The sequence below is a fragment of the Rhinolophus sinicus genome, linkage group LG04, assembly GCF_036562045.2.
Source record: "Rhinolophus sinicus isolate RSC01 linkage group LG04, ASM3656204v1, whole genome shotgun sequence".
NCBI classification, from domain to species: domain Eukaryota; kingdom Metazoa; phylum Chordata; class Mammalia; order Chiroptera; family Rhinolophidae; genus Rhinolophus; species Rhinolophus sinicus.
Window position 1 is genome coordinate 138,819,841 of NC_133754.1, and position 15,827 is coordinate 138,835,667.

At 41.3% G+C, this 15,827-nt stretch overlaps 1 protein-coding gene across 7 annotated transcripts in view; it reads left to right on the forward strand.

The window, feature by feature from the left end:
• LOC109446342 (histone-arginine methyltransferase CARM1) overlaps positions 1 to 15,827 on the forward strand; it is a 243,019-nt gene that overhangs the window by 144,136 nt on the left and 83,056 nt on the right. For all 7 annotated transcript variants that reach the window (XM_074330494.1, XM_074330493.1, XM_019729679.2 and 4 more), the window contains one exon: positions 11,869 to 11,979. In XM_074330494.1, the coding sequence (XP_074186595.1) occupies positions 11,869 to 11,979 (111 nt within the window). The remainder of the gene's footprint in view (positions 1 to 11,868; positions 11,980 to 15,827) is intronic.

Consider the following 15,827-nt stretch of genomic DNA (forward strand, 5'->3'; position numbering starts at 1 on the left):
AATCGATGAGTTTCTAGTCGAGATACCAAAATCCGTCTCTGTAGTTTTCAGCATGGTGACATGACCTCAGTCTTGTTGAGGTGAGTTTTAAATTGGGATAAAAACACTTAACACATGGTGGCTGGAAGAATTTAGTGAGCTACCATATGCAGAATCTTAGCTCAGCATCAGAATGCTGTGGACATACAACTGGGGAATCTGAATGAGAAATCATCGGTGCTCTAGGGAGGTTGCTTCCCCAGGCTTGTGAGGGTAAGCTAGGTTATGCTGCTGTAGCAGTCAACCCCCAAACCAGCAGAGCTTTGTCTCTCACTCATGTTCCATGTCCATTATGAGTTAGTGAAGGGCTGTGCTCTGTCTCAATCTCGCTCCAGGACCCAGGCTGAAGAACTGGTGACACATGACTAATTCCTGTTGCAAGAAAAGAAGAGAGGGGCAAATCATACCCCTAGTTTTTAAATCTTCCATCTGAAAATGACTCATGTCACTTGTGACCACATTACGTGGGCCAAAGCAAGACCTGTGGTTACTCCTAACTTCAAAAGGACGAGAGAGTACAATTCTACCATGTGCCCATAAGGAGAACCAGAAGTATTGCATAAATGGCCGTGACGACTATCATACCAGATGGTACCTTTTTTTTATTAAATTTGTTGGGGTGACAGTGGTTAGTAAAATTACATAGGTTTCAAGTGTACAGTTCTGTAATACATTATCTATATATCACATTGTATGTTCACCACCCAGCAGATGGAACTTTTGCAAAATTATTAAAGAAGGGACAGATTGCTAAGGTGATTTTTCTCAGCACATCATCTGTGCATGGGAGGGGACTAGGGAAAAAAACCAGGAGCAATTTGAAGGATTTATATTTCATTGGTATGGTTTTATTGGTTAACTTACTATTAACTTATACCCATGGAATGTAAGACAGAAAGTTTCTAGGGTTGGATTTCTAAACTCTTCACATTCCGTCTAAGACAGTACCATGAAGGGCCAGTTTGGAACACCTACTGACTTTGCTAAGGTTTATATGGAAGACTCTGCAACAGTAACTTCTAAAGTACGTGAGTTTGTTTTAATATCTGCTTGCTAGGATAAGAATGTAAGTAGATAAAAAGGATAAAGTCAGGCCACTTACACTGGATAAAACAATCCGTGAGTAAGTAGTTGAAAGTACTGTGTTAGAACGTGGCCTTTTCTTGCACTGAACAGGAATTAGGCTATGAACTTGGAGCTTGTACCTAAATCCTCTTTTCTCTTACTTTCCTAAATCTGACGTATTGACACAGTCACTTAGCATCAGAGTGGTGGCTTCGGTTTACAATTTGAAGTCCCAGAAACCCAGAAAAGACAGAATCACAGAAAAATATCACTAAACATGGTAAATGTTGTATAATTACCACCATTTGCTTGGCCTGGGTTCCCTAAGTCACAGATCATGAGGCCAAAGCTTACATGCTAGTACTTTCTTAGGGAGGGCCATCTCAGGGAAGCAGGAGTCAAGGAAAGGGCAGTGAGGCAGGGAAGGAGGGAGGGGACGTGTAAGGGAGGACAGCCCTGAGCTGGCCACAGCTTTATGAAAACCTGATAGCTCTGTGTCACAGCACATCTTCAAAGAGCCAGATGAAGACACTCCATTGGCGTCCATCTCCCATGGCTCAAAGTATGGCCCCATAGTGTGTTAACTCCCTTGTCCTTCCAGGGTGCGCCTGCATGAGTGCCAGGCGGGTGCTGTAGGGCTTGCCTCGTGCCTGATCTCTGTGGTAGGAGGCAAGGGGCAAAATGCATGTGGCATGAGTGAGGTGGGCGTTATTACGCCCAGAGGAACTAGGAGAAGCCCGTGCAGCAGACTCCATAGGCAGCAGTGGATGTAGTAGCAGGGGTGGCAGCAAAGAACGTCTGCTCCTGGTTTGAAAGGTCAGCACAAGCAATTCCTAGAGCCACCATGGCCAGACTGCAAGGCAAGTGCTCCATTCCCGCGTGATATAAAAGATGAATGTACAGTGGTTGTCCCTTATCCGTGGTTTCGCTTTCTGAGGTTTCAGGAACCCATAGTCAACCGTGGTCCAAAAACATCGAATAGAAAATTCCCGAAATAAACAATGCACACATTTTGAATTGCAAGCTGTTGTGAATTGCCTGATAAAATGTTGCACCGTCCTGCTCACGGTGTGAGTCATCCCTTTGTCCAGCATACCCACGCTGTATGTGCTCCCTGCCCGTTACGTTAGCCAGCGAGAGGTTTCTTGGTTATCAGACTGCCTGACTGTCACGGAATCCCAGTGCTTGTGTTTAAGTGACCCTTACGCTACTTACTAATGGCCCCAAAGTTATTCACATGTTTTATTACAATTATAATGGTACTATTGTTAATCTCTTACTGTGCCTAATATATAAATTAAATTTTATCATAGGCATGTGTGTATAGGAAACAACACAGTTTATATAGAGTTCAGTATTATTCAAGGCATCCACTGGGCATCTTGAAAAGTATCCCCCACAGATAAGGGGGATTACTGTATTATAAACATACGTCACCCAAGCTAGAAAACTGATGGTCAATCTAGACATTTTTCTTTTCCTTCCCAGTCTCCAAATCCTTTAGCATCTATTGACTTGGCATTTCTGTAGCTCTTCCGTTCCCCTCTGTTCTGTGCTTAATTCTTAGTTCTCATTCTTATTGTATCTTTCCTGGAATATTGCAGAAGTTTCCCAATTAGTTTCCGTACTAGTACCAGTTAAAATATCTTTGGCTTCAAGTAGGAGAAAATCCCAACTCAAATTGGCTATAACAGTCAGAGGTAATGTGACAAGGAGGTATTTTAATCCAATTACTCAGAGCATCACATCCAAATTTAATCATGTCCAGGAAATAAAAGGCATCTTCTCTGTGTGTCTTTGTTAGAGGGGAGGAAATCTTTGCCAGTAGCCCACCAGCAGACTTCCCCTCAGGTCTCATTAACAACATTGTATCACACACACATCACTGGCCAGAGGAATGGAACACCTATGATTGCCCTAGACCAATCAGACACTCTCCCTCGGGCTGAGGATGGATAACCACATAGAGGAGGGTAAATTCTCAATAAAACTGAGATTCTGATAGGAAGGAGAAAGGAAGAGATGTTGATTAGGAACCACCAGTGTATGCTTTGCTACCTCTGATCTTGTGCCCACCAATCTGTGCCGCAAGTATGATGCTGCTGAAATGTGACTGCAATTATTCTCCTGCTGAAAACTTTTTCAAGCTCTTTGTCTTGTATACAAGACTGTCTGTGATCGAGCCTCTGCCAGTTTCTTCAGCTTTTGCTCTTGCCATGTTCATGTCTTGGCCACATCCCAACTTCCACTTCTAAGACACACATCATGCTTCTGAAGAAATTTACCGTCTTCCAAATGTGACTCTATCATTCTTAGGTTCCTTTATTCATATGGCTCCCTCTTGTTGGAGCTCCTGCCCTTCCCATCATTCAAAGGGCACAACAGTGACTCACCTTTGAATTTTAGTACCCAGGCCACCTCATGTCTGTCTAGACCTCTTGGTAGAGTAGACCATTCCTCCTTCATACTGTGTGCCCTTTATATAATTCTAACATTGCCACCGTCATACATTGTTGTACTTCTTTCTCACATGTCTCTTTTTCCTAACCAGGCAGTTATTCTTTATTCATCTTTGCATCCCCATTACCTAGCAGTGCTTGGCACAATGGGTGGTCGGAGACATTTAATAGATGTCTGATGAATGATTGAGTGCCTAAGGGTTTAGAGCTGAGTGAGCTAATCTGAGTCTATTGGCAGCATATGAAGGGGGTTAATCGAGGGGAGATAAGCTAAGAGTGATCAACATATGTTGTATTTTCCATAATAATAGAGGAAAATAGTTGGAGAACTGGTGGAAGTGTGGTTAAGAGATTGGTGAGGCATTTATGTGTCCTCTCCCAGAAGACCAGGCAGAACGAAACAGGGGTTCTCATAAGTATTAATTATGCATTATTGAAATACAGGCAGTCCTGTGGTTGAAAGCACGTGTCATTGCACAGCAGATGTACAGTTCTGTCTTATGAGCTATCCTAAGTGCCATAACAAAAGTACTAATTATCTGATCAAAATTTAAGCGTAGTCTGCAAAGGCCATAAAGGGATGTCTTCTGCAGCCCTGGAGATGATTTGGAATTTTTATTTTCTGACAAAAGGCAGAGTAAAAGATGTGATGGACTGCAAAAGGCTGTGTATTCTGTGTTTGTTCTGTTACTGCCTAGAAGTTGCTCAGTCAACATTCTGGTCAATAGTTGGGATATTGGAAGAGGTGGGTGCAGTCTATGAAGGTAGGCAGCCCCTGGAAGGTAACAATGATGTGTCTATTTCCTTCACCAGGTTAGGAAAGTTTTCCATCATTATATCTTCAAATAGTTTTCGATTCCTGCTCTCTCTTCTCCTTCTGTAACCCCTATGGTGGTAATGTTGATATGCTTGCTGTTGTCACAGAGGCCCTTAAACACTCTTCATGTTTTTGGATTCTTTTTTTTTTTTTTTTTTTTTTCCTGTTCTGATTGGGTGTTTTCTGCTACCTTATGTTCTAAATCGCTGATTCAGTCCTCTGTTTCATTTAATCTACTGTTGAGTCCCTCTAATGTATTCTTCATTTCAGTTATTGTATTCTTCATTTCTAACTGGTTCTTTTTTGTTTTCTATCTCCATTTTTATGTTTTGCATCTCTTTGTTGAAGTTCTCTGTGAGATCATTGAGCATCCTTATAACCAGTGTTTTGAATTCTGCGTCTGGTGCATGGCTTGTCTCCATTTTATTTATGAGGTGTGATAAAAAAATATGGTGAATGTTTAAATTTAAAAATATTATAATAAAAGGCACATTGCCATTAATCCCCCTCACTTCTAACACACATCCCATCATTCTTGCTTTCTAAAGCAGTTCAGGAAGTCCTCTTTCATGAGCATCTTTAGTTGCACTGTCGTGGCTGCCTCCATGTCCTGAATCGATTCAACATGTTTACCTTTCATGGATATTTTGACTTTGGGGGAGAACCAGAAGTTGCACGGTGCCAGACCTGGTGAATAAGGTGGATGAGGACACACCGTAATGTTTTTATTTGACAGAAACTGCCATACCAAAAGCAATGTGTGACATGGAGTGTGGCCATGATGGAGAATGAAACCATTTGCTCATTTCTCAGGCAATTTTCTACGCATATTGTTTATTAAATGCTCATAAAGACACTCATGAAAGAAGACTTCCAGAACTGCTTCAAAAAGTGGCAAGAACTATGGGATAAGTGTGTTTGAAGCAAGGGGGAGTATTTTGAAGAGGATTAATGGTAATGTGTCTTTTACTATAATTTTTTTATTTATTTAAACATTCACCATAATTTTTTATCATACCTCGTAGTTCTTTTTCTGGAGCTTTGTTCTTTTATCTGGGACATAATTCTTTGTCTCCCCATTTTGGCTGCCTCCCTGTGTTTGTTTCTATGTACTACGTAGGGCTGCTATGTCTCCTGGTCTTAGTAGAGTGGCCTTATGTAGTAGGTGTTCTGTGGGGTCCAGCTGAGTAGTCTCCCTGGTCACCAGAGCTAAGTGTTCCAGTTGTGTCCCTTGTGTGGGTTGTGTGTGCCCTCCTGTTGCAGTTGAGCCTTGATTGGTGTTTGCATATCAGTGGGAAAGATTGACCTTCAGGCTGATTGTTTGTGAGGACTGGTTGTGACTATAGTGGAAGAGTTATGGTACAGGGGCTAACCCTACAGATCAGGATTCACTTTAGCAGGGCTCTGGTGACTTTCCCATCAGCCCTTTGGGTGTATCATCCTTGGAGGCAGCTGGGTGATGCTCCGGCTAATTCCGAAGCCCTGGGGCCATCTGGCCAAGTTCAGCCCTGGGTCCTTCTGGCCAAGTTCAGCCTTCATCTGTGCCCTGCCTAGGGACACCTGGCATGAGCCACAAAGCAGTCCACAGATAGCTGCCACCCATACTGTGCTTGGAGGTACCTCGAGAGGCCAAGTCACAAACCAAGGCCAGTTGTCGCTAGTGCCAGGCTTAGGATACTCAGCTAGAGGTACGGGACATGCTGAAGCAATATGCTTCTTGTTTGGGTTTTGTGAACCTTTGAAAGATTTTAGGAAATTCTGCAGCATGAGCCAAGTCAGGCCGTTTGTATGGAAAAGTCACTGGAAGCAGGTTGGGTCTGCCTAAAAGTTTGGTGGGGCAGAGACTCAGAATCACCAGGTAGAGCGAACAAACGGTGTTAGCCAGTTTGATGCGGACTCAGATATGAAATCAGACAATTCAGTCCCCCCCTCCCCACCATGTCCCTCGTGCCTTTCGATATGCTGCTCCAGTGCTGGAGGTCAAAGTGAGTAAGTCTGTCAGTGAGTAAGTCCTTGCATAGGCCCTTTTAGGGGATCGCCTGGGACGACAGTTGCCCTTTGTCTCAGCCACGGTCTTCACTGGTTTTCACAACTGGAAGTTATGGGGACTTCTCTCCCCTATGCTGAAATCGGGGCTGGGGAACCTGGTGTGAGACTGGTACCCCTCCTCTGGGAGGGGACCTCTGCAGCTGAGATATCCCTCCTGATTTTTAACGGTCACACGTGAGTGTGGGATCAGCCTGTTCCATGTCACTGTTCCTCCTACCAGTCTTGAGGTGCCTTCCTTTGTATGTCCTTAGTTGTAGGGCTTCAGTTCAGCGATACTGCAGGTTATTCTTAATGATTATTAAGAATAATTCTTAATGGTTATTCTGTAGTTTAGCTATAATTATGATATGGTTGCAAAAGGAAGTGAGCACAGTGTTTATGTACTCTGCAATCTTGAATGGAAAATGATTAAATACATGACTTTAACTCCATCTTTTTCTGAGCCTCTTTATCTACAACATGGAGGAAATAATAGTATCTATATTATGTATTTGGTAGGGGTAATACATAGTTGTTATCACAGGTAAATAATGTAATGCCTACAAAGTATTAAACAGGCATAGCACGTAATAAGTATAAAACAAATAGTACATATTTATTTTTACTCTTATTCAATAGTTTTGTTTCACACTTTCATAAGGACCTGGATATTCCTTGGTAATTTTAACCTAGTAAATCCAAATAAATAGCTTTGAACAAACTTGGAGCTTTTTTAGCCCTGTTCAAACATTTTGCAGGATTTCTTTGCCTAGGAAACTATAGGAGCATGTGATTAAAATCATCTGTACAAGTGAAATGATGATTCTATCCTTTTAACATTTTAAAAAATTTACTTACAAATAAATTCATAGAACTTTTGGTCATTGTTATATGGACCAGTAGTTGACTTTTCCCTATTAGTCCTGACAGTAATTTCACACCATTTCCTGATAATCCCCCAGATAAGCTCCACATTAGCCATGTCTACAGTTACTGTCTGTGTATCCAGGAGCAGCTGAGGAGAATAGATCTGGAGGAGCAAATAGCACTATGGGCATTGAGTAGGTAAAGAAAGAGCGAGAGCGAGAGCGAGAGCGAGAGCGAGAGAGAGAGAGAGAGAGAGAGAGAGAGAGAAAGAAAGTTACCGTGGACTAATACAGAATGCAGAGGGGAGCACCCCAGGCAAAGGGAACAACATGTACTAAGACTCTGTGGCAGAAGAGAGCACAGAACCTTCCAAGAAGGTGTGCATCAGGGCAGAAGGTTGCCTCAGCTAGTCAGAAAATGACCCAAGGGACACGTTCAGATCATAGTCAAGAAGGAAGGGCAGAGATACAGTGTATGAAGTGTCAGGTCTGTGAGGTGACTTGAAGGCCGGGAAATAAGAAACAGACAGGGAAACAGAAGACAAGTTTGGGTGAAACAGTTCCGGATATAAGTTTTGAATAAGCCAAGGGCATTCTGAGTATATCCTCTTTGGTGCTAGCTTTGCAATGCGAGAATACTACCAGAGTCTAAATGGCTGGCACAAGTCATAAGCCTTTTCCAGAGCTGTTTCACGGTGATGTTGGAATTAAGAGACTGCCATATTGACTCATCCCATTCAGTCATTTAGTCAAAAATATTTTTAAATGATTTTTATGTTTTCCTCTGTTGTAGGTGCTGAGAGATAAATGATGAGATTTTTGTCTTTGGGGAACTCGTAGGTTAAGCAGGGAAGATAAACATGCAAAGAAATACTTGCAGTGTCCTGTAGTAAGTGTTATTAGAGAGCCAAAGAGCCCAACCTAGACTGCCTTACCAGGGAAGTCAGGGAAAGTGCCCTTGAGATGTGGTATCTGAGCTGGGTCTTGAGTTCCCCAGGTAGAAAAATGAGAGGAGGGACTTCCCTCAAGGGAAATATATTGGTCAGTATATGCCAGTTACTAAAATATAATAAAATTTATTTCTTGCTCATGCCATGACCAGTGTGGTCTGTGTGGCTCTTCCCAAAGTGGTGACGCAGGGATTCAGGCTCTTTTCAAGTCCAACATGTGGTTTCCAACACCACTGCATAAGAAGCAAAGAGTGTGGGGAAGGTACCACAGATGCTTAAACACCTGGCCTAGAAGTGACACCCATCAGTTCCCCTCACATTCTATCGGCCAGAACTAGTCACATGGCCATATGTAGATGCAAGGGGGCAGGGACATGCAGTCTTGGCTGGGCAGCTGCTTCCCAGCAACTCTAAGAGATCATGAACCTTTGGTAGGCTGTTAGTTGCTTCTACCACAGGGGGTTGTATATGAGGGAGCTTAGAATTAGGGAAAGGGACACAGTTGCTGAACCTAGGGTGTGTGGGGAAGAAGGAAGAGGAGAATTACACAAAAAGAGGCCAGGAAAGTCAGTCATTGCTGGATTACTCAGGCCCAAGGATGACGCACCAAAGAAACCAGACCTTCTCTCCCAACTGCATGGAACCAGCTGCATTGGAAGTGTTTATTCAAAATGTGATATGATCGTATTTACGTCTCTTCACAGGCCACCCTTTCCTCTCATGTTTTGCTAACACAAAGAGGGAGCCACGATGGTGCATATTGCTGAGCACTGGATTCTCATTCCAACTCTGCCACTTACTAGTCATGTTACCTTGGGCTGGAAATAGTCTCTCCGAGCCTCAGTTTCCTTATCAGTAAAATGGGAACAAAACTATGTACTCTCCATCACAGAGAGGCATGAGGATCAAATACATAATGTCAGAGGAACGTCCTCTGGAAACTGGAAACTGCTTTACAGATACAAGGAGATTAGATTATTCTCTTTTGTCTCTGCCTGGGGGGAGTCATTTTTCTCTAGGGCAAGAAGGTATAACTTAATGTCTGCCAAGATCCACAGGCTTACCCAGTTCTCTGATGGTCTACCCATGGTAGAATAAAAAATGGGCTCAATGTAATGTTCTGTGAGGACAAGAACATATGATTAGAAGTAGCCCCAAGGCTTCCTGAAGTGACATGTATGAAAGTGTAACACTGTGCTAATGTCCCCTCTTCTCCCAGTCTTGGAAACCCCAGCTGGGAAGGACTGAGGAAGTATATGTCCATTGACGCCTAAATATTTGCTTTGACCATTGATTTTTAACCAGAGAATTTATTCTCAGCCCTCCACAGCTTTGTTTCTGTCATTTCATGGCTTACATCGAGAATGCAAAATGTCTTTCTCCCTCCTCACCATTTTCTACCAGCCCCAGACTAAAAATTCACTTGTTAACTCTTTAAATATACACACAAGTGGGAAGGAGATGGCATTATTTAGATAATACTAGCAAAATATCAGATTCTTTTATGCCCTGTTTTGAAATAGACAAACAAGTAAGGTTATTTTGGCTTGAAATTAAGTATAGGCATAAGGTATTTGGAAAATTGCCTCAGTTTGTAATTTTTCACCTCTTTTCTAGATATGGTCTGGGTCTATCAAACCATCTTCCTACCAAATGGACTAATTTGGCAAAAGTGGAACCATGTCAGGCTTCCTCCCAACTCTGTCCCTTTTTGTTTTCTCCCCATCCCCTTTCTCCTCTGTCTCTCTCCTAGTGGTAAAATATTTCTTTGATTTTTAGTCTATAAAATCAAGAGAACTGAAAAACGCTGCTCTAAGATGTGCTTTATGACAACCTAATAAGAGAGACAAAGAGCTCCATTCACCCATTTCTAGGTCCCCTGCCACCAGAGCAAGCAGGAGCAACTTCCATTGTCTCTTAATTTTGTATCCATGTTTTGTACTGAACATGGAATCTAAGGTGTTATACTTTTAATTGAAGAAAGCTCTGGAAAGGATTTTCTGGATGCGGTGCACCTTTTATTTGAGTGGGAGGGTGTCATGGATTGCGTTCTCCAACTTAACAGCCTCCAACTCCCTGAACAGCAGTCATGGGTGTTCTTGCAGTGGACTAAGGTCATGTGAAGATGATGTGTTTCCTAGGGAGGATGAGAAGAAGTGAATATTGGTACTTCTAAAAGTATGGACAGGCTGACAGCTAATTGCGGAGACTGGGTGACATTTTAAGTTAGTAATGCTCTCAATTACCCAAACCCTGGGCAACCATATGGAATACAGCCACAGCTCCAGAATTAATATAAGCAAGCACTGTGAACCCATTACTAACAGCATGTTCTCTTAGAATAATGGCACGGTATCTGTGTCGGCACAGTGTGATGTTGCAATTAACACACGCATGCACGCAACCTCTTGATATTTCCTACTTTTTGGAAAATATTTCCTGCAATCAAAGTTTAAAAAAAAACACCAGAAAAAAAACTTAGCTAAGTTTTCCTTCAAAAAGTAGTATTTTTTTTCCTTGTCAAACATTACCTATTGGTATTGCAGTGTTAAAATGTCATAGTTATAAAGGTGATTTAGGCAAGCAGTGTATGATTTTGTGGAACATGAACTTGGAAGGTAGAACTGTCCACATTCAACGCTTAGCTCCTGTGCTTACTACTAGGTGAACTTGGGCTGGTTGTTCAGTGTCTCTGATTTTCAGTTTTATCCTCTACAAAGTGGACATAATAATACTGTCTGCTCATACGTTTATTGTAAGGATGTAGAGCCAAGCAAAATGGCTTACTTAAAGCTAGTTCTTAAAGATGCTTAAAAATAAAAGTCACTGATGAGATAGAAATACAATAACCTGAAATTTCAATGATCAGACAAGGCCTCGGCTTCAGCAGTGTTTGGGGAGAGCGGCCCATTATGTACCCTGCACCTCTTGCCTGTAGCATGTAGGTCCAAGCATTGGGCCTTTTGTGCCAGTGAATGGTGGTTTTCTTGACTTAAAAGTCCCAGGTCTGAACACAAAGAATAGAAGAGAAGGTTCTGTAAATTCCATCTGCCCACTGCCTTAATAACTTCCTTCCCTCCATATAAACTTCCCCAACTTTGTGGAGAGGGGCTGGTAAAAAAAGCACATACCTCACTTTGGGACTTTTAAAGACTTTTTCTTCAGTTATTTCTCAACATTTTATACATACACACACACACATGTAATATATATGAGTATAATTCTAAAAACGATTTGAGACAGCTTTCATTTTGTTCATGTTGACAGATTTGGTAAGCAAGCACATTTATGATACTACTTCTCTTGGCCCTGAACATCCTGAAAGCAATCCATGTTACAAAGAACCTATAATAATAGCAACAATTTGAAAAAAACACCAGTTCTGTGCCAGGTGCCTCACGTACACTTCATATTACTTAATTTCTATGGCAAACCTGAGAAAGTAGATACAATAACCCTGTTTAACATAAGTGAAAGAGGAGGCTCACAGCCATTCCTAACTTGGCCCAGGTAAGACCACTTGTAAATATCAAAGCTAGCACTTTACGTAACTCTGATCTCAATGCTCAAGGTTAGCATGGTGCCAACAGCCAAGTACCTGCTTGTGTTTTCACCCCTATTTTTGTCTTCTCCTCTCCTTCCAGATCGTTCTAGATGTTGGTTGTGGATCAGGCATACTGTCATTTTTTGCTGTACAGGCAGGAGCTAAGAGAGTCTATGCAGTTGAAGCCAGTTCAGTAGCACAATATGCTGAGGTAAGTGGTATTTTTACAACAGCTACTAACTAGGTCTTCAGTAAGCTTCCGGGAAATTAGTGATGGACTCTTCCAGGTAGGTAATTTAGAAAAAAAAATGTTTTACCAGTTTGATTTTTTTTTTTCCTATTGGGATGTTACTGATGAAGGAGACTGACTTCACTGTAGTAATTGATACGAAAACAATGATTTTAAAAATTTCACGATACCTTAAATATAACACAACTTTCTTCCTCCCCATCCACTGGGCTGCAGGTGGGCCCAGGGAGGATAAATGTTTTCTTATCTTTAATGACCTACTACAGGTGAGGGTCAGACCTCCCTGGAGCCAGGTTTATTTTTTTTTCTTAAGTGCTGTACTGACAATCGCTGCACCACTCACTTTAAATTTGTCTTTTGGTTTAAGGCGCTATTGCTACATGGTGGAGGACAGACAGGGCTCTGTGTTTCAAGAAGCTTTTTCAGATTTCAGGTTCTGATTGGAGGACAGGGAGATGCTTTGCTTTAGATATAGTGCTCTGTTATCATTACGAAATGTGTACAAATATTACAGAGTAACTCAGTCAGGCGTAGGACAATAATGGCTTTCAGTGATACATAATAACCCAACCAAGCTGCGGAGATGTGCGCATGTACACATGTGAACAGGGCGATGTGCTTGTAGTTCACACCTGGAGGAGGCCTGTATTTTAATGAGGGACAGCATCGCAGAGAGAGAGGAAAGCGTGGCTGCTGCTTCTGATCAACACCTGAAACTTTCCTCCAACCTAGGACCACTGGTAGCTCCGAGTGATGGTTGGTTTTGGATTGAGTGAGCAAAGAGGGACTGAGACAAGTAGCCCAGTAGGCGTGCTTGGAAGGAGACACCGCCAGGGCCTCTTGGCTGGCATGTCGTTGCACTCTTTTTTCTTGTTCCAACGAGTCTCGGATAAAAATTTTTGGTTTTTGCTTCTTTAACAATTCTTAAAAGTCGTTTTTAATTGTTATTAAGTATTGGATACACACCAAAGAGTATTTGCTAAATGCATACAGTGTAAAGCATAACAATACAATGAATGTGTGCTGTGGGGGCAGAGCCAGGAGTGCAGTTTCCAGGCTCTCGGCCTCACGTGGAAAGGTGCTGGCTCGGGTAGTAAATGGCCATCAACTGTGATTGTATGACCATCAGCTGTGGCTAGTTGGCCGTCAGCTGTAACTAGTGAGCCATTGGCCACTAATATAACTGCCGTGGCTACGTGAGCAGAAAAAAATGGGGGCTAGCAAGAAGATGGTGGCTGAGCCTGCAAGCGGCAGAGTCAGGGTTGTGGATGGTGTGGCTCCTGTTTCCTATTTCTCCAACCCAGCCACCAGCGAGACTATAGCGGTATAACTTCCCTATCTATGGCTCCATGGGTGTTCCTTTTTGGCCTCACCATATACTGCGTTCTTTTGTGGGGAGCAGGACCAGAGACCACATAGGCCGCCCCACATGAAATGTGCCCACTACCTCTTTTAAGAAATAGGCTATTAGCATTTCTATTAAAGGTCCATGTGTCTTTTCCTTATCATTTCTCCTTTCTGCTCTAAACAGAGATAACCACCTCTTGAATTTTTGTTCGTCATTCTCTTGTTGTTCTTTGTAGTTTTACTACATATGTTTCTATCCCTAAAAATAAATTCTTATGAACTGTCCAAAAATGGAATCATAATCTATGTGTTCTTCTGCCGTTTGCTTTTTTGAAAACCAACATTATGTTCCCGATGGTCATTTTGTTGATGCATACAGCTGTTCTTTATTCATCCTCAGTGATAAGATAGTGTTATGATGTATGAAATGCTTCAAGTTATTAGTCCTCTGTGCTGTTGGCAGACTTTGGATGGCTTCCATTATAAAAGTGTTGTTATGAATATGCTTGACATAATCCCCACTGCATCCTAGCTAGAGTTTCTCAGTATATACCCAGCAGTAGAATTGTTGGGTCAGAGGGCATGCATACCTTCCATTCTGCCCTGTAATGCCAAATTGTTTTCCAAAGTGGTTGTACCAATTTCTCCTCCCTCTAGAAGTAAAGAGAGCCACCATTGTTCTACAACTTTGTCAGCATTTGATATTGTCAGGCTTTGGAATTTTTGCCAATCTGGTGATTATGACATGATATTTGTGGTTTTCATTTGTATTTCTGCTTACTAATGACTTTGAGCATCTTTGCAAAGTGTTTTGGCCACTTCTGCTTTCTCTTCTGTGGAATACCTGTTCAAATTTTTCACAATTTTTCTTTTGAATTGTTTTTCTAATTTGAATTCAATTGTAGAAATGATTTCTGTATCTGGATATTAATTCTATTTAATTATTTGTGTGGAAAATATCTTCTCCCAGTTTGTACCTCACCTTTTTCTGTATGGTCCTAATACACTTTAAATATGGCATTCTAAATAAAAAAAGAGAGAGAAAAAAATAAGAGAATAAAAACTTCCAGAGAATCCCACAGATAAAAATGGCTATGCATAGATTGTAATAGATCTTAAAATGCGTTCTTAAGGGTGAAGAGATTCAGTCGACCTTTGTCTCAGGTGCTGCTCATTCATTAATCTTACCTACATTCAGCTGCATCCACGATTCTGTTTGTTGGAGAACATAAGAGAAACAGTGATGATGAAGGTTATGCCTATATTCAAAGATCTTTTATTCTAATAAGAGATTGATCCTGTTGTCTCTTGTATCAGACACACCTATCCTCACACCCTATAAAAGACTGGCATAAATAAATTAAGGATTTTTCTTGTCTCCTATAGTTTGTTTTCTCATATGTTTTGAGGTAGATTGAGATACATTAGGTAGTTATTTTTAAAAGCTTAAAAATCTAGAGCAGCTGATCAGCTCAGTTGCTTAGAGTGTGTTACTACTAACACCAAGGTTGCTGGTTCACTCCCCGCATGGACCACTTTGAGCTGTGCCCTCCTTAAAAAAACAAAACAAAAAAACCTTAAAAACTAATACCCTTGCTTGTAAAATTTTTTTATGGAAGAGAGGAAGAAATTAGCTAGAATGTTCTTGCATTCCCTAGCCATAATCCTGTCTCCATCCCCACAAAAACTCTCAGTAATCACCAGCACACTATGAGAGGAGCTGTTCTAGAACTGTCTCTGCAATTCATTTCTCCAAGAGAATTCTCATCCTGATTGAACACAGCAGCAGAATTGTTGCCTTCTCACAGAGCAGGGCTACCCTCATAGACATTTTTACCCGGAGTGTTGCTGCTGTGTCATTATAAAGGCCTCTAGCAGGAAGCCAACACAGAGAAGAAGAAAAGGGAATGAACTTAACATTTAAAACTTTGTTTTCTTTTTTCTAATTAAATTTATTGGGGTAACAATGGTTAGTAAAATTATAATATATAGGTTTCAAGTGCACATTTCTACAATACATCATCTATATAGCACATTGTGTGTTACATTGTGTGCTCACCACCCAGAGTCAGTTCTCCTTCCATCCACATGTATGTGATCCCTTTTACCCCATCTAAACCACTAAACTATTGTCTGTGTCTATGAGTTTTTGTTTCTTTGTTTGTTTGTTTTGTTTCTTTGTTGTTTTCATTTTTCCACATGAGTGAAGTCATATGGTTCTTGACTTTTTCTGTCTCAATGGAATACTACTCAGCCATAAAAAAGATGAAATACTGCCACTTGTGACAACATGGATGGATCTTGAGATTATTATGCTAAGCAAAATAAGTCAGACATTTAAAACTTTTAAAAGTATTTAAAACTTCTTAAACTATTTAAAACTTGGAAATGATTTCAAATTCACAGCTAAGTTGTAAAAAAATAAGATAGTTCAGTCTACCCCAATTCTCTACCTGGACTCA